Source organism: Mustela erminea, chromosome 5 (assembly GCF_009829155.1).
Source record: "Mustela erminea isolate mMusErm1 chromosome 5, mMusErm1.Pri, whole genome shotgun sequence".
In the NCBI taxonomy this organism is placed as follows: Eukaryota; Metazoa; Chordata; class Mammalia; order Carnivora; family Mustelidae; genus Mustela; species Mustela erminea.
The window spans coordinates 138,957,600-138,985,019 of record NC_045618.1 but is presented as its reverse complement, the minus strand read 5'-3'; the positions used below and the strand labels follow the sequence as shown (position 1 = coordinate 138,985,019).

Genomic DNA, 27,420 nt, shown 5'->3' with positions numbered 1-27,420 from the left:
TAATTAAAAGTGATTTTTTAGGGATGCCTGGGTGGTTTAGTCGGTTAAGCATCTGCCTTTGGCTCAGGTCATGATCCAGGGCCCTGGGGTCAAGTCGTGCATCAGACTCCCTGCTAAGCGGGGACTCTGCTGCTCCTTCTGCTTCTGCTGCTCCCCCTGCTTCTGCTCTTTCACTCATGCTCTGTCAAATAAATAAAATCTCAAGGAAAAAAAAGTGATTTTATTTATTTATTTATTTTTGGTATTGATTGGGATTGTATTCTGATTTGGTATTGATTGGGATTGTACTCTGACTGTAGGGAGTTTCTGAAGTAATAAGGAACTTCTCAGGAGGTCTCCTTTTTCTGTGTCCTGTTACATGAGCACCAACACCATAGTAAGGTTTTTCTGTAGTTCTGAATATTTAGCAGGCAGATGATTGCCACAGTGGCAGTAATAAAATTCATGTTCTCCGGGCCTCCAAAGCATTAAGATTCGATACAGAGAAATACCGTCTGTGACCATGTCTTGATAGTTCTGTAATCCTATTTTCTTTTTTTATCTTGCTATTTTTCCTGAGGTTACTCATTGCCTTTCTTAAATATTTCCTTTAACAAAAGGCTTTTTTTTTTTTTTTCCCAATTTTTCCATTTATAGCAGTCCCCACAGTTCACCTTCTCACACTCCCACAAGGCATGGACGTAACATGGTGTGTGGGGGAAAAGGAAGAAACCATGACTTTTTAATGGAAATACAGTTAAGCAAGGTAAGATGGCGTTTTGAAAAGAAAAAGCCACTGCAGTAGGAGCATTAATGGGGGTTCCTTGGTTACTCCCCAGCCTGGTGGTCTTGAGCCATAAGTCCCAGCCTTTTGGATTAGAAAAATGCAGGGGTCTTGTAAAACTTTTGCTTTTTCTTTCTCAAATGTTCCAAGACGTTTGAGGGGTTTTGTTTTGTTTTTGTTTTCCCAGGCTGTCCCTAGAGGAGTGTGTCTCAGAGTTGAGCAAGCATCAGAATCCCCTCGAGGGCTTGTTAAAACACAAGTTGCTGGGCCCCAGAATTTCTGAATCAGTATGAGGTGGGGCCCATGAATTTGCATTTTTAATGAGTTCCCAGGTGATTCTGATATTCCCTTTCCCAGGACCACACTTGGGGAACAGCTCCCCTGGAGTAGCTATCTGGGAGGGCTGCCGTTGGATAGGACCTGTGTCAGGTCCATCAGGAATGTCTAGAGACCAGTATAGTATGTCCAGGTCACCAATGACATCCTGTGCATTCAGTTCTTTCAGCTTGTCTGGGATTGTGCCAGGTGTCATATATTAGGGTACTTAATGGGGAAATACCGTAGTGATGATTTCATTGTATCCTTGTCCCACTTTGGAACTTGAACCTTATCTCCACTGATTGTTTTTCAAGCAATTTCATAGGTATGCAAGATGATAATTTTGTGTATTATTCTGTATTCTTATAGAGAGTTTTGCTTGAAAAGGGTAGGGATTTTGCCAAGATCAAATAAGAGATGTCAGCCGAGCTTATCCTTGTGTGGTGGACACACGTAGATGAATAAAGTGAACAAATGAAGGAATGTTCTGTTCTCTGAAAGTGGAATTGGAACCCGAGAATTCCAAGAAAGTGATGGGTGATACTTTGCATTTTAAAGGAGAAATCTAATTTAAATAAAGGGTAAAAATTGTTGTGTATTCCTTCTTTTCTGTGAAGGTGAAGTTTCAGCATGAGGTCTACCCGCCTTGCAAGCCAGAGTGTGACTCTGGCCTCTTAGAGCACCCAGTCTCCCGGCAGGTGTTCATCGTGCAGGATCTTGAAATTCGAGACCGTCTGGCAACATCACAAATGAATAAGTTTTTGTACCTGTATTGCAGTAAAGAAATGCCTCGAAAAGCTCATTCCAACATGGTGAGATTTAAGACCTCATATTTTCTATTGTATGTTCGTTTTGGAAAAGTGTGTTTATTGTATCTAACTGCAGAAGATTGAAATGGGGGGGGATTTTAAGTTTTTTTTTTATATTAATATGAAAATACCTTTTAAATAGTCTGTTTAAGGATTTATTATTTTTAAAAGATTTTATTTCAGACAGACTGAGTGGGCATGAGCTGGAGGGAGGGGCAGAGGGAGAAGCAGACTCCCCTCTGAGCAGGGAGCCGGATGTGGGATTCGATCCCAGGACTCTGGGATCATGACCTGAACTGAAGTCAGATGGTTAACTGAGCCACCCAGGTGCCGCTTAAAGTTTTATTATTTAAAAATTACTTTACATGTTGCTTTTAGGGTCCGTTTTATAATTGTCAGTGTATTGATACCCGAGGCAAACTGGAAGTCCATGGTGATCTACACAGAATATTTAGTATTGCTGGAAGTGTTCCAGATTTCTGACAGTTTGTGAGTTGTAGTGGAGTAGCAATGACTCACTCAGGGTTGCTGGACGAAAACGGTCCTAGAAGCTGTCTTTGGAGGGTGGCCCTATGAATTCGCTCCGGGGGCCCAGCGGACCCTGAAGCGCGTGTACCACACTGTCGTTTGTGTCTTTCCCACTACGGAGAACCCGTATCCTGAGCTTCGGGGAGCGCGTGACCCAGAAGGGTGTGATTCAGGCCTTTAAACAAAAAGGGGGAAAATTCCACTTTCAGTTCTCCTGTAACAAATGGGACTTTTTTCCTTTTGTTTCTTTCTTCTTCTTCTTCTTTTTTTTTTTTAAAGAAAACAAGGTTGTAATGTAGTTGGAGAAAAATGTTGTTCTTCTCTTGTAGTTGACAGTGAAAGCACTGCATGTGCGCCCGGAGTCCGGCCGGTCGCCGCAGGAGTGCTGCTTGCGAGTGTCCCTGATGCCCCTTCGCCTCAATATTGACCAGGTTTGTACTGCAAGCGTTGTGTGTGGAATTCTGCTTCTGTGTCCCAGCTTCAGAAGGAGGGATTTAATTTAGGTGAATTAAAATGTTTATTGTTATTTAACTGTTACGAGAATCACATAATTGAAGAATTCTGCTGGTAAAGAACAGGGCAGACTCATCAGGCATTTGGAATCTGAACTGTTGGTGAGTAAACATGATTAGATGCTCTGCTCCTGTCTCCTCATTGTCCGCATGACCTAGCACTCGGTCCCTGCTTCCCCTTCTCCCGTGTACGGACGCACGCTGCGGCAGGTACACTGGTGTTTTCAGGGTGTAGGAAATGACTCCCTGATATCTGTGATTGAAAGATCCGAGGGTTTGTCTCTTCACCACAGCACCTGGAAGAGAATTCCTTCTGCCGTGGGCAAGATGACAAATTATTTTGTCACGGTCACATTCTCATTGTGACTGTGAATAGGTCACAAACAACAGATTTGTGGAAAGACCCAAAGAAGTCCACTTTACAAGCAAGCATTTCCATCAAATTGTCCCGGGTTTTCCCTTAACTCCGCTGTTTAAAAGATAGTTGGTGCCGCTTGGGCAAACTAGGTTCAGGGGGTGTGAGCACTTGATGCTCTTCAGTCCACTGGGGTCACATTGGGGTTAACGCCTCAGTTCTCTTTCCCTAGTTGGGGGCTTTGGGCAAGTCACTTCTCCAAGCCTCACTTCCTTTACTGATAAAATCAAAGTAGTAGAGGTAGATACAGAATCATTTTTTATAAAATATAAGGATCAGAAGAGACTAGCGTGAGTTAAATATTTAGTTAAGTGTTAAGGATCAGAAGGATCTGGTGTTAAGGATCAGAAGTATTAACTGTTGTTCTTATTAACTGAAGCACGTCACGCCTGGAGCAGATAAATGGAGTTTGCAAAGTAGTCTGCTTTTGAGACGGCAGAACTCTCTTGGCCGCACATTGATGGGGAAGGAGAGTCTGTGTGGAATAGCACTGCTGGTTTGCTTACGTGGTGCGGATTCAGTAATGTTGACTTGTTATTGAAATAAGTAACATATTTCAGGAAGAAGGTATTAAAATGATCATCTTGTGAAAATATGGGCAGTTTCTCAGAAAAACTGTCTTGTGAGGCACCGAAGTTCAGCACAGTTTCACATTAGTATCTGTAGCTTCTGAGCTAGGACGGACTTGCCAGTGGTTCTTTAGATTTATTTTCTCTCCTTATGAGAAGAATTTCTTTGGCTACCCGTATTTTGACTTATCCGTACATGGGCCCGTGATTGTATAGTTTTACAGTCAAGCATTTATGGGAAATTCGATCTGTGGAAATTAGTGTGAGCAAGAATTTGAGTGGGAGACTTTATGGCATGACTTTGCCAGACATAGCAAACCCAGGTTTTTCCCTTTCTTTTTTCTCTTTTTTTAAGATTTTATTTATTTGAGAGAGAGAGATCATGAGCAGTAGGGAAGGTAGAGGGAGAACCAGACTCCCTGCTGAACAGGGAATCTGATGCAGGACTCAATCCCAGGACCCCGGGATCATGATCTGAGCCAAAGGCAGATGCTTAATCCACTGAGACACCCAAGTGCCCTACCCAGTTTTCTTTAATAGACTTTTTTTTTTTTTTTTTTTTTTAATATTGAGCTTAATTTCTTCTGAGAACTATAAAGCATTGTGAATTTTGAAATGGGGAGATACTAATCTTGAGAAAACAGGGAACTCATTCTTTTGGCTGACCTGAAGAGGAGCGGGAAATCGTTCCCCAAGATGAACCCAAGGGGGGCACAGCCGTGCTCGCAGGCGTGTGCCAGTGGATTCATTGCGCAAACGTCCTTTCGGACTGGCACCTTCTAAGATTGACGAGCTTTGGTTTGAGAGAGCAAATGGTCATCTGAAGAGAAAACCAGATACTTCTGTTCTCCATTTTTTCTTTTGAAAACAAATCAGTTGAAGAACGATAATGCTTTGCATAATGTTTCCCCCCCAAGCATGTCCCTGACTTTATTTCTTTTAAATAGATCATAGATAGTGAGTATGAAAGCAACATGCTATTTTCTCATGTTTTCAAAAAAGCTGTGTTGGTGTTTAAGTTCAGGGCCATTGTTTCCAAAGCTCAGCATGCCCATAGGACACTAGGCAGAAGGAACAGTTTTCATCTGGGAAAGGGTAAGTAGATGAGGCGGTCATGTAACTAGGCAGTTTAGTTGTGAACTATGAAGAGGCCAGATTTCCTGACTGCCCTGTCTGGTGTCCATTTCAGTGTAGCACTGCATACAAATCTGTGCGGGGAAGATACGCTTGTTAGTCCCAAATGATCTGCCGAATGCCAGCCTTGTCCCAGGTCCTGTACCAGGATGCTGGGGATACAAAGATAAGTGAACATCCCCATCTTCAAAGATGGGGGTGGAGACTGACATAAAACAGAGGACTTTAACACCCTGAGGTGAGTCCTACTGGTAAAGATACGCATAGCGGGATATGCGGCAGCAGAAGGGGTTCCAGAGCCAGGCAGGGAGTTCAGAGGAATGAGGGGTAATCAGGAAAGGCTTTATGGAGGAGGTGACACTTGCCATGGGTCTTAAGGGAAGTGGTGGAGTTAGTTGCATTAAGATTTGTGTAAAGGCATTGAGGGCCCATTTCAGGTTGTGAGAGGAGATGGGAGGCCATTCTGGTAAGGGAAGTATGTGCTTGGCTGAGCTTTGAGACGGTGATTATGTAGCAGTACTAGTGGGCACATTTGTGGCTTCATAGCATCATTGCTTGATTGAGTATGACATTGTAATTAATTATTTTAACACTTCTGTCCTGTGATAGAGGATACTGTGTTAGTATCTTCTTATTTGAGAGAGAGAGCGCATGAGAGGGGTGAAGGTCAGAGAGAGGAGCAGACTCCCCACGGACCTGGAAGCTCCATGCGGGACTCCATCCCAGCACTCCGGGATCATGACCTGAGCAGAAGGCAGTTGCTCAACCAAGTGAGCCACTCAGGTGCCTCTGTTAGTATCTTCTTAAAGGTAGAAATAACTATAGCCTAAGTTTGTTAAGAAAACAAAAACAAAAACCACATTTCTTTAAAGTTTTAAGAAGTTGATTCTATGGAGGTATAGTTTGCATACAATAAAGTGCCGGATTTTAGGTGTACAGTGTACAGCGTGACAGATACACTGGAGTAACTACTCCACCAGTTGAAATAGCGTTTTCTGTGTCCTTCAGAGTCCCCTGTGCCCCATTATGGTCGGCCTCCAGCACCTCCAAGTAACCACTGATCTCCTTTCCATCACTATAGGTCAGCTCGTTCCGTCCCACAGCTTGGTGTAAATGGAAGTGTGTTCGGCTTCCTGAGCTGGGAGCTTCACCTGTGCGGAGGCGTGGCTGTTCACCTCTGTTCGGTCCGTTACTTTTTATTGCTGAGAACGGATGTCCTGGTGTGGCCGTGCCACAGTTCGTGTAGCCATTTATGTGATTTATATTCGGTGGTTTTCTTGGTTTGGGCTCTTAGGAATAAAGCTGTTACGAGGTTGTGTACAAGTCGTCTTTGTCTTGGTTATCATAAACACTTTCCAGGCCATGAGGCAGATGCGTATTTAACCATCGTAAGAAGCTGCCGGTTTTCCCTTATAAGGTGGTTAGACCCTTGGACATCCCTTCCCCCAGGAACTTAAAGGGAGCTGCTGCTGGTTCACATGCTGACCAAACCTGACACAGTCTTTTTAATTTTAACGGTCTTATTTGGTGTTCATTGTGGTTTTCGTTTGCATTTCCCTGAGGACTAACGATGCTGAGCGTCTTTTCACACGCTTACTTGGCGCCTGTGCACCCTTTTGTGAAGTGTTTGTGTCTTGTTAGTTTTAAAATCAGGTGGTTTTATTGAGTTGTAAAGAGTTTAGCGTAAATACGAAAATTAAAACTTCTGAGAGCATATTGAAATGCTGACAATTAATATCCCCTCTTCTGTTTTGTGCATTTGTAGTGAAAATGGATAAAAGCCACTGTCTCTATGGTCTTCTCTCTCTCTCTCTCTCTCTCTCTTTTTTAAGATTTTATTTATTTATTTTATTTTTTTATTTGGCAGAGAGAGAGATCTCAAGTAGGCAGAGCAGGCCGGGGCAGGGGGGCAAGGGGGAACAGGCTTCCCACCAGAGCAGAGAGCCTGATGTGGGGGCTCGATCCCAGGACCCTGAGATCATGTCTTGAGCCGAAGGCAGAGGCTTAACTCACTGAGCCACTCAGGTGCACCCCCCCCCCCTTTTTAAGAGCATATTTATACCTGGAAATTTTCTCTTGTGTTATTTGAAGGCAGTCATAGAGTCAAAGTATTTATTGTGTTAAAATATCACCATCTAGTGGTCAAAGAATAATATTTTAGGTACTATTACATTTGAAACATCTAATATTTGATATACATATGTTAAATGTCTGTATATATGCACACATACCTGGGTGATATATAATGTATGTAATGTAACAAAATATACTTCTATAAGTGTGAAGCATAAGGTAGCGGGCAGTTCATAAACCCACTGCGTTACTGTAGAACCAAAATCGTTTCCGTACTGTTGAAACCACGTCCTTGTTCTTCAGTCCCATCCCTCAGTCTCCCATATGCCACATTACCTAGAAAAAATGCCTTTCTGACTTTCGTCATTGATACTTCTGGTAAACGTTAGTAGTAGTTGATTCGATCCTTTGGAATGACCAGACTTAGGGTGTGCTGCCAAATAGGACCCTTTACTTCCCACCACACTGCATTTTGGTACAGTAGTAATGCTTTATATTAATTGAGAATTTTTTTTAAATGGAAGGAAGAATAGGCATTTAATCTCCAGATGGTGAGAGTGAGGTGAGTAAAACCAAGCTGCTAATACCTGGCAAATGTGGCTCGCTCGGACAGCATTAAGACAGGTCCGTGCATTTTCGTTACGATACCATTTCAGAAGAGACCACACTGGGTGATTTTATGGATTTTAATTTTGAGTATCTTGTCCGTTGGAGAAAATGTGTTAAGGCAATAGAACATAGTGGTAAAGGCAGAAATATGGCAGTAAGAACTTGCGAGGTACATGCCTGTGTCCAGGCTGGCCGGCTGCTGTTCCTCATGGCGGTAACATGCCCACTGCCGCCAGTTCACACGGAGCGCTGGTGTCGGAGAACAAGGACGCCGTATTTCTGAGAAAACCAGTATGTACTTGATTTAGAAATAGCTGTGTGGAAAAAAAAAAAAAAAGAAATAGCTATGTGATCTTTAACTTCTGTATCTTAATTTTAACAAATCCAACTTTCTCAGAGTTGTGAGAATTAACAAGGAATTTGTGTGTGTGTGTGTGTGTGTGAGAGAGAGAGAGAGAGAGAGAGAGAGAGAGATGGGGAATAGGAACAGTTCCTCACACAGATGAAGAACTCAAAAAAATTATAGTGGTATATGAATGAGTAAAATACTGGACTTTGAGATACTTCATAGTTTCAGAAGTAGATGTCCCCCTCCCAGGCCCCCCGCCCCTGTGCCTGCCCTTTGGTTATAATTACATCTTTTCATTTTAGGATGCCTTGTTCTTCCTGAAGGATTTCTTCACAAGTCTTTCTACAGAAGTAGAGCTTCTAATGGCTCCAGATCCAGAAGGTATTAAATATGTATAGTTGGAAAAAGTCTGTAACAAGTACTTGGGTTGATTTTGGATCGTTACGAGGCCTTTTGGAGAGTGTACTTACAGTCTTTATTCTCATTTATATAAATGTGCTTTTATATTTTGCAAATGCTGTTTATGTGAGAGTAATAATTTAAAAGGTAGAAGTCAATTTTCTCTAGAAGTAATGGTGTTTATTAAATGCAGCAAAACAAGTTAAATTCATATGAATTTTAAATGGTTGCTCTAAAGAAGCATTCCTAATTTTTCCAGTGTGCGCTTTACCTTTTCAGTTAAAAAGTCTCCTGGAGCTGATGTCACCTGCAGTTTGCCAAGGCACTTAAGCACCTCCAAGGAGCCGAATCTAGTTCTTTCTTTCCCTGGGCCAAAGCAACCTTCCCAAGATGATGGTGCCAACTCAGTGGGAGTGGTTAATGGGGAGGAAGAGAAGGACTTCTCAGCTGAAGAGGCATCATTTAGTGATCAGCCCGTGTTTTTTAGGTAAATCACTTAATTTTGATGACACGTGAAATTATTTTAGTGTTCTGCAGGTTCCTTAATGTGTTTATCCACCACTAATTATGAGGTTACGCCAGCTTTTCTTTGCACTGCTGAACAGTAACTGGTGTCTTTCTTTATTTGTGGGCTCCACGTGCACTGCACCCTTGATTACACATGGTAACCCTGGTTCAGGAGTCGTGTCTCCTGATTCTGTAGCAGGAATGTCCTTTTCCTCTTACCTTCTTCCTTCTGTCGCTCTTCCCGGTCACTTTTACTGGCTTATTTGTACCTCCTCAAACATGATGCCCTTTCCTCTTTGCCCTCACACACCTTGGCTTCCCTTCGGTTTCCCTGTGCTTCCCTTCTCCCACGTGCAGAAGGGCATTTTCTGTCTGGTTTTGCATCTGCCCTTCCCAATGACTGTTGTGTCTTTCCTGGCCCTTCTCTTGCTCCCTGGCTCATTTGGCACTGTCGGGAAGGGCCCGCATGCTCCTGCTGTCCTGCCCCACCACTCCGCTAGCTGCTTGTACACTGGAGTTATCCCCCGTTTCTAGACCTGTTCATCCTTCCCATCTTCCTTCTATCCCCGCCCTTCATGGGGGGCCTGGAGCCTTGGCTCTTTTGGAAGGAGAAAGAAGAAAGATTGAAGCCATCTGTGTTGTGAGGAGCCGTTAGTTACTTACCCTCATTTACTCTGGCTGACATCAGTCACCCCCAGATTCTGTCTTTTCAAGCTGACTTTAGGTTAGACTTTGGGCATGGCCCTACGTGGGCAGTCTAACTATTTAAAGTGCTTTCATATTTTATATATCTTGTATACTGTAGAAAATAGAGATTTTATATATCTTGTATACTGTAGAAAATAACATGAGAATTGGAAGGGTCCTGTAAATGATCTCTGGCAGTTTTAAACATTTCACCAGGAAAGAAGAATCTCTTTAATTACTTACCCACATTGATCTTTAATTTTTTTTTTACTACAAAAAATTGTGTATCATAAGTAATAATTCAAATTCTCATTTTATATTAATCACACATGAACTCCTGGTTTGGTTTTTGTGAACACTGGATAACCAGTCCAAAAGAAATTGAATTGTTAACAGTTTTGGCCTGCAGGCAGAGAAATTTGACACTTTTTATTCAGCATGCATAGCTTCACTTAGGTAAATTTTTTTTTTTTTTAATTAGACTGTTTAAAATAGCTATGGATTTGTGTTTCTACTCTCATAAGCTCCTAGAAGGCTTAGGGTGGTAGTCAGTGATACAGTCCAGGTTACTCACTCCACGGGCGAGGAACTTTAGTGTCTGGGGAAGTACGTTGCCTTGTTCAAGACCACACAGTTAGTGGCTGAGTCAAGGCCAGAACACAGGTCTTAATCCCAAATCTAGTGCGTTTTCTAAGTGATGGCCTGATGTCTGCCAGCCATCCCACAATATTTATTGAGCTCTGTGTATGCCACAGTGAGCAAAGTCGAGAAAAATTCCCTGTATAATTGAGCCTACAAATAATTTACATACGTGATTTGTCATATTATGTGCCATGAAGAAAACAGAGAAAGGAAGAGAACCAAAAGGCCCAGAGAACCAAGTGGAGATACGTGTTTGGATGATGAGGGATGACCTGGGGTCCCAGGTTCTTGTAATGATTGATGTTTAAGTACAGCTTTTCCATTTTACTGTGTGTTAAATTGGACTTTTGGGGAATGGCTTAGGATATAAATGCAGACACTAATTCTGTAGAAAAATTGTGTTTTAAGTCCAATTTACAGTCCAGCTTTGGGAAGTTAGTTCCTTTTGTTTGATGTATACTATTGGTGTCTAACTATGATTTCATTCTTAAAGAATTCCCAATGGTTGTGTGTCAATATCCTGTTTATAAGCATTAATTTCAAGGATGCTCACTAAAATCACCAACAAGGGTGGCATTTTAAAAATTGACTAAGACGTTTAGGCTCAGAGTTAAGTTCCTTGCCCATGATTACACGTATAGCTGGTAAAAGTGGGATTCGTGGCTGGCTTTCCTGTGCGCTCTGCGTCATGATGCAGTTGAGAGAAGTCCCTTACCTCTTCTCTTTTTTACTTCTTGGAAATGATTATATTATTTGGTTTGATCTTGAAGGTTGCCTTTATTATTCTTTATAAATTGAGACTATCTGCCAGAATAAATTTTTCTAAGGTAAACATTTAATAAACTAGGGGAAGTTTTTTTGTGAGAAAATTGAAATAAAATATATACAGTGTATAAGATGGTTAACATTCGTTTAGTTGTTATATTACCTTAAGAAAAGGTAGAGCCAAAAGACATTGCCCTTTATTTAGGCCTCGAGATAGTCACCTTATTTATTTTATGGTTCATTTTTATTACCTAGTTGAACTGTTTAATGTATATCTAATTTCAACCACAGGTACTTCTGAATATAAATAACTCCCGTCTCCTTTCTTTATCTTCAGAGAATTTAGATTCACATCAGAAGTTCCTATTCGACTGGATTATCATGGCAAACACGTATCAATGGATCAGGTTTGGAAACTTTGTATAAATATATTCTACAAAGTTATCTTTTCTAATGGAGTTAATTTTTAAACTTTTTCTGTAATGGTTTATATGTTTGAAGTGACATGCAAGATTTTAAAATTTAATTCTGTTTTTAAAGTAAACATTATTTACTTTACCCATGAGTAAAATTTAGTATAAATTGGGTAATATATATTATTGCATATATATTTTTTTGCTGTAAATACTTCAAGTGTTTTAGCTGCATTAATGGATGAATACTACCTTGACTTGTCCAGATGACCACTATTTTAAATGTTTGGTCGCTCAGTTACACATTAATCTGGCTTTTTTGAATTTTAAAGGGTACCCTGGCCGGAATTCTGATTGGTCTGGCCCAGTTAAACTGCTCAGAGCTGAAGCTGAAGAGGCTTTTCTACCGGCATGGGTAGGTCGGTTTTTATCTTATGAGGTTTTATGGTATAGTGACTGCAGTTAGTTTACAGCAAACCAGGCATTGACTTTTCTTAGCAAACATAAATCATTATTTTACAGTATTCTGTGCAGAGAGCTCATTCGTAGAGGAGGCTTATTGATTAGGGTCTACTTTTTATGCTGAGAGAGTAGTAGTTTGACTAGAGTAGTATTTTTCAAAAATAGCTGTAGTTATTTTTTAATAATTTCCCAAGGTCATAAATTCATTTATTTAGCAAGAGGACTGGCATTTCACAACAAAATGGTTCATAGTAACTGAGACCTACATGGCAATTATAGACAATGAGTTAATCCTGTGCTAGAGCTTTAAAGATTTTATTTCTTTATTTAAGAGTGAGCATGTGTGCACATGTGGGGGACAGGGAGAGAATCTCAAGGAGACTGTACTGAGTATGGAGCCTTATGTGGGACTCGATCTTATGAACCTGGGATCATGACCTGAGCTGAAACCAAGTCTGATACTCAACCAACTGAGCCACCCAGGCACTCCTGTACTAGAGCTTTAGGTGTTCAAGAAATAGGAGCAGGGGAAGGACACATTCATATATGTTACTGAAGCTTTATAGAAATTACTAACATTAAGCTGGATTATACATATGTGTACATATGTTTATGTATATTCAGATTAAACATCTGTAATATTTTGTCCTTGTAATTGGTACATTTTCTTTTAAGTTAAAAAATTCCCCCCAACTTATTATATAAACAAACTAAGTCAGAGAAAGACAAATACCATATGATTTCACTCATACGATGAACAGATGAACATAGGGGAAGGGAAGGAAAAATAAAATAACACGGAGGAAGGCAAACCGTAAGAGACTCTTCACTGTAGGGAACAAACTGAGGGTTACTATAGGGCACGAGGGTGAGGGGTGGGGGTGGGGTAGCTGGGTGATGGGTGTTAAGGAGGGCACGTGATACAACAAGCACTGGGTGTTCTGTGCAACTGATAAAATCACTAAATTCTACCCCTGAAACTAAAAAAACAAAACAAAACAAAAAAAACTCTCCAGTTTATCTGAACCTACAAATCTCTTTCTCTTCTCTGTATACTAATAGTCATTTGCTCTAGCTTGCTAGGTGTTGACAAATTGTTTTCGTATGCAATCACCGAATGGCTTACTGACATTAAGAAGAACCAGCTACCAGGAATCCTGGGAGGTGTTGGGCCTATGCATTCACTAGTACAATTAGGTGAGTTTTTTTTAATCAAAAGATGATTTATTTTGCTTGATCTGTGATTCTTAACCCCTTTGGAATTATGGGTGTCTTTGGGACAGTCTGTGTGAGGACCATCTTTCTGGAAAACTTTGTGTGTGGTCTTACACACCTGTAAGAGCACTTTAAGTCCCATTTGAGGATAAAACCCCAGGGTTGGAATGACAGCAGAGATCGGAGCTCCCGCAGTCCCACTGATTCTCTCTGTTGACTGCTGTTCTAGTGCAAGGCTTAAAGGACTTGGTCTGGTTGCCGATAGAGCAGTACCGGAAGGACGGCCGCATCGTCAGAGGCTTCCAGAGAGGGGCTGCCTCCTTCGGCACCTCAACAGCTATGGCTGCGCTAGAGCTCACAAACAGGATGGTTCAGACTATACAGGTATCTCGCCACCGACCGCCTCACTCTGTACAGAGAGGAGGCGCTACAATAAAATGGCTGGGATTTTTGTGTTTTTACAAAGATACTGTGAAATACACCAAATGCTGAGAATAGATACCTTATTCATGATGATTTAATATCATTGGGTTTTGTGGGGATTTTTTTCCTTGTTTTTATTTTTTCATTTTTATTTTTTTTTTATTGCTCAGCTTTCCGGTGTTAATAATTGGTAGAATAAAGCAGTGGAATGCAGTGTCAAATTTGCTTGCCTCTTTCAGTTAAACTGTAACCGTTAAGTCAGTCGGGGATTTATTTTGCCTCATCAGTGAGACTAGATCCTAGCTAGACGTGAAGGAGGCATTGCAGATCGGACAGGAGATGCAGTAAGGGTTGTCCTGCTAAGTACTGAACTCCGGTTGACCTCATGCACGTGTCCCAGACAGGGCATTGTCGATTAACCTGGTAACACGGAGAGGGTTCTCGGAGGGACAGAGGAGGGACTGAGAAAGTCCACTCAGTCCAGATACTTAGCGTTCCCTTTAATGTTCTTGTTACGGAAGTGCTCAGTTTTTGTCGGGGAGAACTCCGGGCCCTGCAGACATGCCTGCGGTAGGGCCTGCGAGTCCCCCTGCTCTGCCCGGCTCTGGTGGCAGGTGTGTTGTTGGAGCACAGCTCTGCAGACTGTCTTCTGATGCGTTTCTTACTTTCTGGTGAAACGATCCAGGCCGCAGCAGAGACCGCTTATGACATGGTGTCTCCTGGGACCCTTTCTATTGAGCCCAAGAGGATCAAAAGGTTCCCTCATCACCGCTTAGCGCACCAGCCCGTGGACCTGCGGGAGGGCGTGGCGAAGGCCTACAGTGTTGTCAAGGAGGTGAGTGCTGCCCCGGGTGGGCAGGCCGTAGCGCGGTTGGTCGGAAGAGCATTCTGTGGTCGCACACTCTGGGGGTGTGCTTGGAATCGCTGCCCCAGCAAGTGGCGGTGCCTGCAGGAGGTCCTGACGGGCTCCCCAGGAAGAGTTGTGATCTGGAGGAAAGGCTGGCTCTTGGCATGTGGAGTCAGCCGGGTAACGGCCACGCACACACGCTTGCGCCGGCCTGACATGCTCGGTAGTTCTGCGCCGCAGTACTCAGCTTTGCTTAAAAGTACAGCTTTGCGGGCGAACCACTCACCCTGATCCCGTTCCCGTGCCTTCACTCTCCTGAAGGTGGTGCACATTTTGGGGTGCATGTTTTTATACTTTACTTTGTATTTATTCATAAGCAACACATACCATTGTTTCTTTCTTTCTTTCTTTTTTTTTTTTTTAAAGATTTGATTTATTTATCAGAGAGAGAGGGAGAGAGAGCGAGCACAGGCAGACCGAATGGCAGGCAGAGGCAGAGGGAGAAGCAGGCTCCCTGCCGAGCAAGGAGCCCGATGTGGGACTTGATCCCAGGACGCTGGGATCACGACCTGAGCCGAAGGCAGCAGCTTAACCAACTGAGCCTCCCAGGTGTCCCCATACCATTGTTTCTATTTTAAGAGCTAACATACCTGGTGTCATAGTGTACGTAGCCCTGTAACGTATGCCTTGCAAGATCTGCCCATGGCGATACACGTCCCCCTCGTTGAGATGGTCACATGGCCTTTTGTCGTAGAGCATAGCATACTTCATTTTCTCTTGGTAGCTCTTGTTTTCCTTAAAGCACTGCTGCAGCAATGTTCATATAAATGTCCCTTTGTTCATCTGTGCCAGAGGTTAAGAATGAAGTTGGTGATTTGTAATTATCTGAATCTCAACATTTATTAAGCCTAATGGCAGTTTAGTTGCACCAGTGAATCCTGGTTTTTAATGGGCACTGTTGGGGATGTTCCCAATTGTAATCTTTCTTGACATTCTTTTTTATGACATGAATTTTGAGATTTTTAAAAAATATTTTTATTTGAGAGCAAGAGGGTGAGAGCGAGCGAGAGAGCACTAGCACTGGCAGAGGGAAAAGTGGAGTCCCCGCCGAGCAGAGAGTCCGATGCAGGGCTCGATCCCAGAACCCGGGGACCCTGACAGCTGAGCTGCCCAGGTTCCCCGAGGTGTTTTTTTTTTTGTTTTTTTTAAAGATTTTATTTATTTATTTGACAGAGAGAAATCACAAGTAGTCGGAGAGGCAGGCAGAGAGAGAGAGAGGGAAGCAGGCTCCCTGCTGAGCAGAGAGCCCGGTGCAGGACTTGATGCCAGGACTCCGAGATCATGACCTGAGCCGAAGGCAGCGGCTTAACCCACTGAGCCACCCAGGCGCCCTCCCTGAGGTGGTTTTAGTCTTGATGCGTGTATTAGGATTTCCTTAAAGATCCCCCCCGCCCCCCTCATATTCTGACAGGCACAAGTGCCTAGGATGGTCTTTCCCTGACAGAGTGGCCTCTGTGGTTCCGGGTGGTTGGAAGACCACTGAGGTAGGGCCCTCGGGAAATGTATTAATGGAATAAATAAAAGCAGGACCACTTGCTTTTCTCCAAAGGAGATTCAGTTAGAATAGGGACTGGTCAGATCTGTTCTACAGATGTCAGGATTGGGCCAGTTATCAGTAGACGTGTTAGAAGTCTGGTTTAAAGAAACAATCCTGGGGTTCAGGACAAAGCTGGGGCCCTGCAGCAGGATATAATAGCACTTGGGTATGGAGCACTTTGCAGTTAGCAGATCGCTTGCCTGCTTTAACCTGTGGTCATTTGAAGAAGTATCTGGGTGCTGACTTTGTGGCAGGCGTATAGCGACCATTCAGGGGAGGCTGTGTTCCTCACTTGCCCGAGAGGACGCTGGCGCAGCGGGACTGGCTCCCCGTGTAGCCGGCGAGTCGGCACTGGGGCCACGGTGGGCGCCGGGGGATCCGGGTCTGCCGTGTGGTTCTCTGTGTCTGACCGTCAGTGCGAAGAGTCGGGGAGGGAGGGTGAGAGCAGTGAGCACGGATCGAGGTGGTCGGGGTGCTTGATTCCACGGCGTCGCGCTGCCGTGTTAAATGCTTTTTGAGCGGAGGCTCCTCTGTGGTGTAAGTATCTTCCCTTGGAGATGTCAGTGACTCAAAGATGGAGAGAAAACGTTCCAGCTGTTTCACAGATTGGCTCCTCCTTGAGGTCAGGGCTCGGCTCACGGTGGCTTCTTGGTCACATCTGGCCCAGACCTGTTTCGGTGTGGACCTCCCAGCTCAGAATTATTTTAACAAATTTTTAAAGAAAATTGAAAAAAAATTGAAAAGAAAAAGCATCTGTGGTAGAAACTGTGCGGCCTGCAGATAATTCCATGTGCTGCTGACCGCTGCTGACGTCGCTCCCCTCCGAGGTAGCCGGGGGCCGTGGGGAGGGCAGCGGCCGAGCTCCGGGGCCGGCCTTGTGAGCTCCGAGCGCCGGCCTCTGCGGGTGCGTCGTGCCGCTCGCGTCTGACCCTCACCGCACACCTGGAGCTCCCCGCTGAAAGGACTCGACTAGCAACCAGCCCAAACAAAACAGAAAGAAAGGGTGAGGGAAAGGACTTGACTAAGATGACACTGTGACGCGATGCAGCCGAGACAGGAATTCACGGCCGTCGTCTCCGGGACGCGGTGGCGGTCCTCACTGTGTTCTCCTGCGCCCGTGCCCGCTTTGTCGGTGGGCTGGGGAGCGGCGCTGAGGCGGGGAGAGGGATGCTGTGGACAGGTGCCGCAGCCGCGAGCATTTTCTTTATTGTCGGTTTCACTGACTGTAGGTGCTTGTAAAACCGCACTCGTGTTTGTTTCTCGTTCTGCCGTACTTGGTCTCCCTCTGCGGCATCGCGTGCTCACCCTGCCGTGCTGGGCGGACAGGACACTCTGTTAGCTTGTCGGAGTGAGGACTGGATTCTGGGTTAGGACAGCATTCTTGCTTTCCCTGGAGAGCAGCCCAGAGTGCCTGGTGCGGTGCCCTTCCTTGGAAGAGTCAGAGCGGAGCAGTGCCTTGTGTCCCCTGTGGGGTTTGAGTCAGACGGTGGAGTCCAAAGTCAGGGGACACTTTACCACTTTGGCTTGATCAACAGATTTCTACGTTCAGCTGTACGGTGTAGCAGTCACAATTATTTTAATGTTACACAGGGATAAGAAACATGAAAAAATGCTGAAGAAACTTTTTAATTATTAAATAAGTTCCTGCTTTATGTTTTCAGAATTTTTTCTGTTTAATCCAATCCTTTCATCTTCATTGAATCTTCAGTTTCTTTTCTAGTACATAGCCGGTAACTTAAAACAGATCATTTTCTGGAGCTTTGTAGAATTAGGTTTTCTTATTATAGTTGAATCAAAGGAACTATCACTGTATCCCTTTTGTGTTTATATTTATTCCAGAAGCTTTGTTTGTGATGTTTAACTCGAGTGATTATTAGTGCCAAGAAAGCTACTCTTCAATCATTGAATACTTCTTTAAGCTTCCCTACCTGAAATGGTAGCTTAGCTCTATTTTCTGCACACAACGTGTCACAACAAAATGCTAAATCATAATAATTGCCTCTTATTTTCCGTATAATTACAGTTTGTCATAAACATAATTATCCTGGGTTATCTCAGAAACACAGTGGATTTTTTGGTCTGGGTGTAAGCATAGTGTTGATGAACTCTGCTGACGTTGTATGCAGTAGGTTAATGCAGAGATTTTTCTGACCTTCTCTCCACTCCCCCTTTCAGGGACTCACGGACACGGCTCAGACGATTTACGAAACCGCAGCTCGAGAACACGAGAGCAGAGGGGTCACTGGTGCCGTGGGCGAGGTCCTGCGCCAGATTCCTCCTGCGGTGGTGAAACCTCTGATTGTTGCCACAGAAGCGACATCAAATGTATTAGGCGGCATGAGAAACCAAATTAGACCTGATGTTCGGCAAGACGAGTCACAGAAATGGCGCCACGGGGAAGACTGATACTTTAGATGCGATTGTTTATGGAGATAGTGAGGGTGGAAATAAGGAGCACAGTGTCCCACTGGCAGCTTTAGAGGGTCCTCATTTACTGTGATTGTGCTCATCTCAGGAACAAAAGCATTTCTTAGTTAAATAATTTAGTATCAAAGCAACATGCAACCAAAAACTTGTGACATTTAGGGCTGGTTTGGTACTTGCCTAGAGAAATGTTTGGTGGCTAGTGTCGAAAGACCGTAAGCGTTTGCTGCCCAGTGAGTGGAATGCTTGCTCTTACTGAAGTGGCTGTGGTTTTCCTTGCTACGGGTGAGAGATCATTGGCAGCCTCCTGTTACACAGTCCAGAGTGCTCAGAAGCATTTGTGCACTTTGAAAGCACTATTTATATTGCCCTGAGGAGTTGATTTTCTCAAGGTTTAAAGAGAATCACAGCTTCGAAACTCTCATTGAGAATGAGAGACAGAAGCTACAGGGAAAGCAAAACAAATAGGATTTTAATATAAATATCACAGAGGAATAAAATGACCTGGTCTGTGGATTTAGTGTCCATGCGCTTAAAACATTATTTCCATCCCCTCAGAAGGTCTTTCTGGGGGCGTTTGAGAACGTGCGTGTCGCAGACATGTCTGTCGTGTTGCACTTTATCGTGTGTGTGTGTGTGTGTGTGTGTGTGTGTAGATTAATACAAGTCATGTGATCTGTTCGTTATGTAATTTACAGATTTTCATAAAATATAAAGAGGAGTAAGACAATGTTTTTGGCAAAGGAAGCGAACTCAGATGGAGTAACTTCCATTTATTTCAAGTGTAAATGAAAATGTGCACTCTCTGATGAACTGGGGCCCGTATGATTGTTCGTGTGCTCACTTTCAAGCAGATACAGTGCAAGCTTGTTAGGAATGTGTGGAAAGGGAGATTGGAAATGATTTTTACTTTTCTGAAATTAACCAAAAATCCTCCAAACATGCCCTAGTCAGCTATTTCGAAGTACCATTTTTACTTGGTTAACAATGTACATTTTGATAACCTGTCAGGAATGAATAAAGTATTTTTATTTAAATTTAAAATTGTTTTATGCTTCCATGAACATTCTGCTTTTCTCAGAGCATATTCTTAGATGCAGCACTTGGCTCCATCCCAAGACACTTGGGAATACATCCTCGAAACTGATTTTGGTTAAACCCAGTAAATCATTACCTAGGAGTGAGAGGAAAATTGTTCGCAAGGACTCGCTTTTTGACTTTAGGTGGATCTAGTAGAAAGAAAGTGTAGGGCTTCGTGTTTAAACTGTTTAAAGTTGCATGATGTGCATTCTCATTTTCTGACGCAGGGAGAAGGCCGCCATCCATGTGAATTTGGATTTCAGAACCACATTTCAGGTTGGGGTTTGAAAAATGTTGAATCGATCCCATTCTCTAGATTTTCTGAACAAGAAAGCAAGTAAACCCAATATCTGGACATTGAAAATTTATGATAATTGTGTTAAACAGCATTTAATTTTTGTTTCCTTTTCACTGCTAAAAAAACCTTAAAAGGGCTCTGCTCACAGAACCATCAATTACTTTGTCCCAGTTAAATGGAGTCGTGTAGAATGTGCTCCTGAGTGAACAGTAGCCACACCTGTGTGTCCTGGAGGAGGCTCAGCCTGCTTCTGGGGCACGTTCTGACCGCCCTGCTCGCTGACTTCCATGTCTCCTGAAAACAGAACATACCATGTCTGTCATTTGTGGTGATAAACCAAACTGCAAAGCCCTTGACCAAACTTAAAAATATAAAATCTCGTTAATTTTAAAATACATCTTCCATAGTTACCCTATTTAAGTTTAGTTAGATACGGTCTAGGGAGAAAGACTCCTCCTCCTCTTTGTACTCTTGAGTTGCAGATAGACCATCTTTTGACAAATTTGGTTTATAAGTCCTGTTGTAGCGTTTATCTTCATAATGTCATCTCCGTGCTTCTTTCTCTGTCCTCTACTCCTGCACCCGCTAGCCACAGAATCTGGGTTTGGGACCCAGAAAGCTGCCTCAGAAAAGTCCAGGGTCAAGGCTCTGTTCATGGCCCGTTTAACCAAGGTACTCTTTATTTGAGATGTTTAGGTAGACTGTTAGAAAGCTTCTGCATTATTAAGTATCCTTAATTTTTTCTTTCTTACAAATACCTTTTCCAGCCTTTAGGTCACAGTGACACAGTAAGAAAGAGGAGCACTGGGCAGGACCCTTTAGGTAGCCAAGTCTGCCCTCACTGGGCAGGTGACGTGGTCAAGGCATTGGATTTCTCTAAGCGTCAGCGTCTGTAAACCAAGGGGTTTTATATGACAAAGTACAACAGATTTTTGGATGATCAGGCCGTGTGTGTGTGTGTGTGTGTGTGTGTGTGTGTGCACGTGAGAAGGTCTGGGATGTAGTGCTTGGTAGACTGTCCCAGCCCTGTGACTCCCCAGGCTGGGGGCGCTAGAGGAGAGCATGGAGGTCACACTGCACACAGCAGCCGTGGCCGCCTCGGATCTTGGATCTCTCAGAATACTGCATTTCTGAGTGGCCACAGTGCCTGTGGGGTTGACTTTTGATGTGTTACTCTGTGTGGAGTAGACAGCGTGTGTCCACATGTCGCTGCATGGCAGCCATCTAGGTGTTTCCCCGGTGAGGTCGGGTGAGTGAGCCTGGCCAAGATGCGTCAGCGAGTTTTAGGATAGCACAGTGTCACAGAAGCATGTGAAGGCCACTTTCTAAAGGCCGGGAAGGCCGTGGGCCATGGCAATACTTCCTCTTGAATGGGGCTGATGCGCACCTCTGGTTTCCCTTCCTGTGTGCCCCCAGGTTGCTGTTACTTACAAGTAGACCATTCCCTTTCAATATTTGCCTTTTAGGATAGATGTAACACAGTATTTCTTCTAGACATAGCAATAAGCTTTCATTTTTGTGGAGTTCGGGTCCAATTTGGATTTCCACTTTAAGCACATATATTTCACATCAATATTTTTATAATGCAAGACTCACTTTAGGGAAACTTTCCAAGTCGCAGTGTGCCTAGAATAGCAGAAATACTAAAAACTCGTGTTTCCTGCCTCCTGCTTTGTGTCACTCTTAAATGGTACTAAAATATTTCTAGGAAAAATGTTTAATTTCTAATCCCCTCCTTTAAAAACAGTGTTCTGTAGGTTTGGTGCCTTTGCTCAGTCTCAAAATAGTCTAGGCAGTTTTGTCTGCTCCCGTGCTGGGGCTGCTGGTCCAGGGTGTCCTGCCTCCCGCCAGCGTGTTTGGGCTGGATTCTAGGCACTGTGTTATCTCCCCAGAGCAGACGGAGAGCGGGCAGTGTTGACTTTCAGCAGTTTTAAATGAGAACCCTTCACTACATGGTTTCAGGGTTAACAACTGCTGGAACATTAAATTCTGTAGGTGAGAAAAACCTCATGACTTAAGAGACCTCACTGGCCTCTGCTTCCATTTTCTTTCTCCTGCACGGATAAAATTCTTCAGAATTACGGGGAGGAGTGTGTCAGGACTAGTGTGCACAGTGAGCAGTTACCCCGTTTCCCCTCACATCCTCTGGACCTACTTAAAGGGCCAACGTCTATAAAGTTCTTTGAGCTTGAAAGTAAGGGACTGTCAAAAACAGAGTGATACTCCTGTATCGGTAGCTGCACCCATTGGACATACCCACTGGTATCAAGTAGAATAAATCAAATAGAAATCTGTGAGTCTTAGGTTTAACTAGGAAGATTATCTGTATAGTATATAGTTAACGTCGGGGAAAAAATCTTTAATCAAACAATCTTATTTCTGCTTGTCGGAAGGTAGAGTCAGTCTTGCCATAGAAGCCCAGGTGAGTGCTTTAGTGCCAACTTATTTTTATTTCCGTATCTTCAGGACCATGTAGGCACACCACCCCCTTTGATAGACCTTGTAAGCACAGCTGCCGCGGGTCCGTTGATGTGGGAGTGTTTTCCTTAAATCCTGTTACTGTACGTGAGACACAGAAAAGGTGCTCTAACACCATCCTCGTGGGCTGCTTTGGGGTGAGAAATTGGGGAGTTCCAACTGCTCACGCTGAGAGGTCCACAGTGGTCAGAAGCATCCGTGTCAGGGATTTTTGCCTCCTGTCCCAACCGTGGGCACCGTGGTTTGAGCGTGTGGCCTTGTGGTAGGGGCCCGGGTGCGGGCTGCTGTGCGTCATGGGGTGGTGGAGGTGGCATTGGGGGGCTCGTGACCCTTCCGGTGCCGTGGGCTGTGGACTTAGCAGCCTCTTGTTTAAGAAGTGTGTCTGCTTTGCTGTTTCCCTTGTGTTCTGTGTGTACGAAATGGCAGCTTCCAGTTCCTGGTTGGATTTGTCCTGTGTGGTTTCCATAAGCCACTGGTCCACTGTGGAATCGGTGGGGGGAGAGAGGGGCGGCAGCAGGGCGGTTGCCAAGTTCAGCCCCTCTTCGAATCCAGCCTGACTTACCTTAGAGATCAAACCTAATCTCACACAACGCTGTATACTCGTTGCTAAGTTTCCTCATTTCCCTACTTAATTTTGGATGTGAGTACTTTAAGAATGCTGCTGCTGTATGAGTCTTTTTGTGGAAATGTAACGTGTCTGTGTGACTATGGAAAATATTATGAGATGAAGAGTACTCTTAAAGAAAATTAAAATATTTACTCTTTGGAGCTTGCTTTAAATGCTGTTGTCTTTCGCCAAGCATGGGTCCCAAGGCCTATATAAAACACTTTTTGGGGTGGGCTGTAGGTCTGTGTCAGACCCGGTCACTGAGAAGCTGCGTTCCCCTGAGCCCGGTGCTCATGAAGGCAAATCGCGTGTCCACTTGCTGCCTGTTTCTGAGATGCACAGGGATGTGGCAGTAAAGTTTGCCCCGCCTCCCCCCTGCAGGGGGTCCGTCCCTCTTACCTCAGCCCTCCAAGGTGGACTTGTGGCAAGCACACCTTCTAGTGTCTGTCTCAAGGGCCTAGATAAATCCCTGGCAAGTCTGCTCTGGGTGGGGGAGTGTTTTTACTTGTAAAGACGAAGATCTTATTTATTATTAATCTTTTGGGGGGCAGCAAAGCAAGGTTTTTTAAGGGTAGCAAAGTGATAGTATTAGCTCCCGAGGAGGGAGGGGACCCGAGAGGGTTGCCCTAAAGGAGATTTTAAAGGAATACTTTTAAAGGGAACCTGCTCGGGAAGAGGTTTTGATGGGACAAGCGTCCCTGTAGAACCGCTCTGAGCTGCCAGGGAAGCATCACGGCACACCTCACACGTGGCTCTTGTGACGGACGGGCGGGAACCTTCGCAGGGTGCTTGCTGCCTGCCGGGGTTGTGGGTGGCTCCTTCCATAAGCTCAGGGCCCCTCGGAGACACGGTTGGTGCGGCCCCTGTTTTCCAGAGAAGTCAGAAACCCTGCTCTGGTCGCAGGCTGTGACTCCCAACCCCATGTTCATCCCAGCACATCCCTTAAGGGCAACTTGCACCGTCGTCTGGATTAGTGGAAGCTCGTCACGAATTAGAGGACTAAGGAGGGGATTTTTCTAGAAGATTAAGATTCCCGGTTCTTGGAATGCTTGAGCCGAAGGCAAGATCAGACTTGCTTCTCCGTCTCTCACCTGCGTCTCCAGCCCTGCTCCCCTCGCCTGGCTGGGCGCCAGCTGCCCTGGTCCTCCGGTTCTGCCACTTCCTGTATGCGGAGGTTACAGACCTTTTTTTCTCTTTTTTCGTGAGGAAGCTCAGGCCCCACTGGGCACCAGCTAAACTACGATCTGCTGAGGGGGCTGTCAGGGTCTCCACACCTTAGCAGTCTTGACTTTCGGGGCTGGCTAATCCTTTGTTGGGGGCCCGTCTGGGCATGGCGGGATGTTGAGCAGCATAGGTCTGTCTCAGACCCTGTCACAGGGTCTGTCACCCTTGGCCTTACCCAGCGGCACCCCTCGCCAGCTGTGAAACCCAGAATGTCCGCAGGCATGGTCAGATGTCCCCCCCCCCCCGGGAGACAGAAGAATCCACCTGGCACAAACCACTGGGCTGACGGGGAGAGAACGTGCCTCCTGGACGGAGAGCAGTGCCTCGGAGCCTTCCCGCGCTCCTTCCCAGAATGCTCTGCCCGCTTCCTCCTTGTCGAGACTTAAAAGTTAACCATTTTCAGACAGGGCAGCCATCCTACTGACCGACTCTTTATTCTCCATTATCGCACACGAACAGGAGAGACGTCTGTGGTGCCGCTCTCAGAAGTGCACACTGACTTTGTCTCCGTGTCCACAGGGTGCACACGCACCTGGCGCCTGGCCCAGGATCAAAGCATCGGGGCCTAGTGGCTGGATGAGTGGGTGCATGAATCTTAGCGGTCCTGTAGTCCCCCACGGTCACTTTGCAGTGAGGATGAAGTCCGGAGAGGCAAAGGTCTGTGCCCGAGATCACATGATCAGGCCTTGAAGATGTCCTTATGCGGTGCAGTGTACTGTTTCTTGGTTTTAGCAATATATGAGAATACCAACACATACACATACAGAAACCAGGGGAAAACCCCGTATTTGTTCCGTCTTTGCGGGGACTGCCACGCTCAGCACAGCGCCCTGTCACAGCCACACTCAGCCTCGGCCAGGCCGGAAGCGGACAAAGCAGAGGGCCAGGCGGACGACTGGAAGGGCCCCGAGGAAGGGACCGGTGGAGCCTGCGTGGGCGGGGCCGGGGAGACCACAGGACCTTGGGCCCTCTCTGGCGTTCAGCTCTGGGTCTGTGCCTGGCCTCTCGGGAGTCCGTGGTGATGCCTCACCTTCGGAGAAGCTGCTGGAGCAGCAGGAAGCCTGGCTGCAGGCCCGCAGGGACCAAGGTTCCCCGAACCTGCAGCTGAAGGAGGGGCGGCTGGACAGCGACGTGGCCTGGCACGCAGGGGAAGAACCAGAGCGGCCAGAGGAGTAAATCCCACCCTCGGGCCCCTACCCTCCCAAGGGGCAGATAAGCATCCCCCAGCCCTGGAGCATCCGTATTTGTATCTGTGCTATTCCTCCTGCAGGTGACAAAACTGATGCTTCCGAGAACTGACCTGCCCAAGGCCACTCAATCTGCTGCTCAAGGAACACGCATCCCTGGTGACAGATAGAGCCCCAGACCCCAGCCGCTTCTCGTTCTCAGGTCCAGTCGGTGCCCCTCCCTGTGCGGCAGCTCTCCTCAGGTGGGGCTGGACGGGCCCAGCACCCCCCATCTTGTGGCTCCGCCTCCCCCGGAACGGGCGGGGCGTGGGCAGGAGGACAGCCTCGTGCTGGAGACCTTTGCCTCCGAATCCTGTCACGTGACCACACCCAGGATGGAGGGAACCTGGCGTCGTAGCCTCAGGTGCTTAGGAAGGGAGGAAATGGGGCCTGGTGAGCGCCTGCCCGGACTGCGGCATGGGGCTCCTGACTGAGAACTTGGCACCCACGCTCAGCAGCACCCTACTGGAATCACAAGTAGTTGCACTCCAAGATAATTTGCCACTTCCCGAGTTGGGTTCCCACCCCCCAACCCCTGCCCTGGGCTTACTTGTGTTCTGAAAGCAGTTGCGCTTGGAGCAGATTAAATTCAAACAGTTTGCTGAGCGATGTAGCAGCCCTCACGATTTGTCCGCATATTGGAACCACTGTAGGACCTTGCAACAATTCCAAAACTCAGGCCACACCCAGGACCAAGTAAATCACAATCCCTGGGGCCTATTTTTGAAGCTCCCCCAGGGGGTGACTTGTGTGTAGACAAGTTTGGGTACCACTGGCATAGTGGCTAAGAATACGGATTTTAGAGAGTGAGACTGCCTAGGGCTGAATCCAGACTTCAGTATTTGTTAGCTCTGTGGCCTTGAGGAAGTTGCTTAACCCCTCTGTGCATCAATTTCCTCCTCTATTAAACAGAGATAATAATACGGTTGTGGTGAGGATTGTGTGTGTTAATACATGCAACATGCTTAGAACATACTCACATACTGTGTCACGTGAGCATTCGATGTAGTTACTGTTTCCTAAATGCTTACCGTGTGCCATGTCCCAGGTGAGAGCTGAAAGACACCCCCTTGCTCTTGGGGACCTCAGAACCCCACGAGAAGACATCGATTAGACCCAGCTAATCATTCCAGCCACCTGCCCCTTGCGAAATGGAAATCAATATGTCTTGCTCCTGAGAAATCAAGTGATACGTCACAAAGCAGAGGCAGAAACGACTCTGAGCAATTTTAGACTTGGGACTCCTGCTTTTGAAGACTCCCACCTGGTCTTACCCTCGGCCATTCAGACCTCTTGCTTCCCCGGCATTAAACACGCATCTGGGGAAACCTGGGGATTGCTCGGGGAGCCGGCTCCCTTTTTAGCCTCATGTTCAGGATTGCCCAGTTACGGGGAAATTGGACTTGGAGGGTACATCCTGGTTAGCATTTGGAAATAAAAGTCAAAGAGTGTGCAAAGTCGCTCGGGCTTGGGGATAGCCAAGAAAACCAAACCCTCCCGTGTCCTTACTGTAAGAATTTCTAGACTATCAGCAGACGACAAATCATTCTTTTAAATTAGATTCCACTGACGAATAAAGGAATATATGGCTGCTTGGTGCAAATTATTATCCTGCTTCCAAAACCCTAATGGGAGGCTCTGTCTGCCGAGATATGGCCCAGTTATGTTTAGAGCACGGGAGGCCCCAGGCTCTAACTCCAACATGCGTTTAACGTTCGGTAAGTCAAGCACAACCTCCTTCCCTGTTCCACTTGTTTAAAATCAGTGTCAGGGTCACAGCTCTATCCTCAGAAATCCCCCCTTCCACTTACGAAGGACACTCGCTCCCAAAGCCAAATAAACACCTCTCTTCTCCATTTCTTTTTAAAATTTTAAAAAAGATTTTATTTATTTGACATAGATCACAAGTAGGCAGAGAGGCAGAGAGAGAAGGGGAAGCAGGCTCCCTGCTGAGCAGAGAGCCCGACGGATGCGGGGCTCAATCCCAGAACCCTGGGACTGTGACCTGAGGCAATGGCAGAAGCTTAACCCACTGAGCCATCCAGGT

General features: G+C 45.5%; 1 protein-coding gene and 1 long non-coding RNA gene across 5 annotated transcripts in view; both read left to right on the top strand.

Moving 5' to 3' along the window:
- The window catches only part of ATG2B (autophagy related 2B), a 75,140-nt gene extending 55,637 nt beyond the window's left edge, over window positions 1-19,503 (top strand). For 3 of the 4 annotated variants that reach the window (XM_032345197.1, XM_032345196.1, XM_032345199.1), the window contains 11 exons: window positions 637-745; window positions 1,699-1,893; window positions 2,748-2,849; window positions 8,382-8,460; window positions 8,758-8,965; window positions 11,417-11,486; window positions 11,825-11,907; window positions 13,030-13,151; window positions 13,399-13,553; window positions 14,278-14,427; window positions 18,212-19,503. In XM_032345197.1, the coding sequence (XP_032201088.1) occupies window positions 637-745; window positions 1,699-1,893; window positions 2,748-2,849; window positions 8,382-8,460; window positions 8,758-8,965; window positions 11,417-11,486; window positions 11,825-11,907; window positions 13,030-13,151; window positions 13,399-13,553; window positions 14,278-14,427; window positions 18,212-18,442 (1,504 nt within the window). In that variant the 3' untranslated portion in view covers window positions 18,443-19,503. The remainder of the gene's footprint in view (window positions 1-636; window positions 746-1,698; window positions 1,894-2,747; window positions 2,850-8,381; window positions 8,461-8,757; window positions 8,966-11,416; window positions 11,487-11,824; window positions 11,908-13,029; window positions 13,152-13,398; window positions 13,554-14,277; window positions 14,428-18,211) is intronic. The other variant, XM_032345198.1, reaches the window with a different exon arrangement.
- LOC116591864 lies at window positions 15,588-16,768 on the top strand. The gene is made up of 2 exons (XR_004286184.1): window positions 15,588-15,623; window positions 15,840-16,768. It is a non-coding gene; the product is annotated as an uncharacterized LOC116591864 (long non-coding RNA).
- Window positions 19,504-27,420: the final 7,917 nt, after the last annotated feature.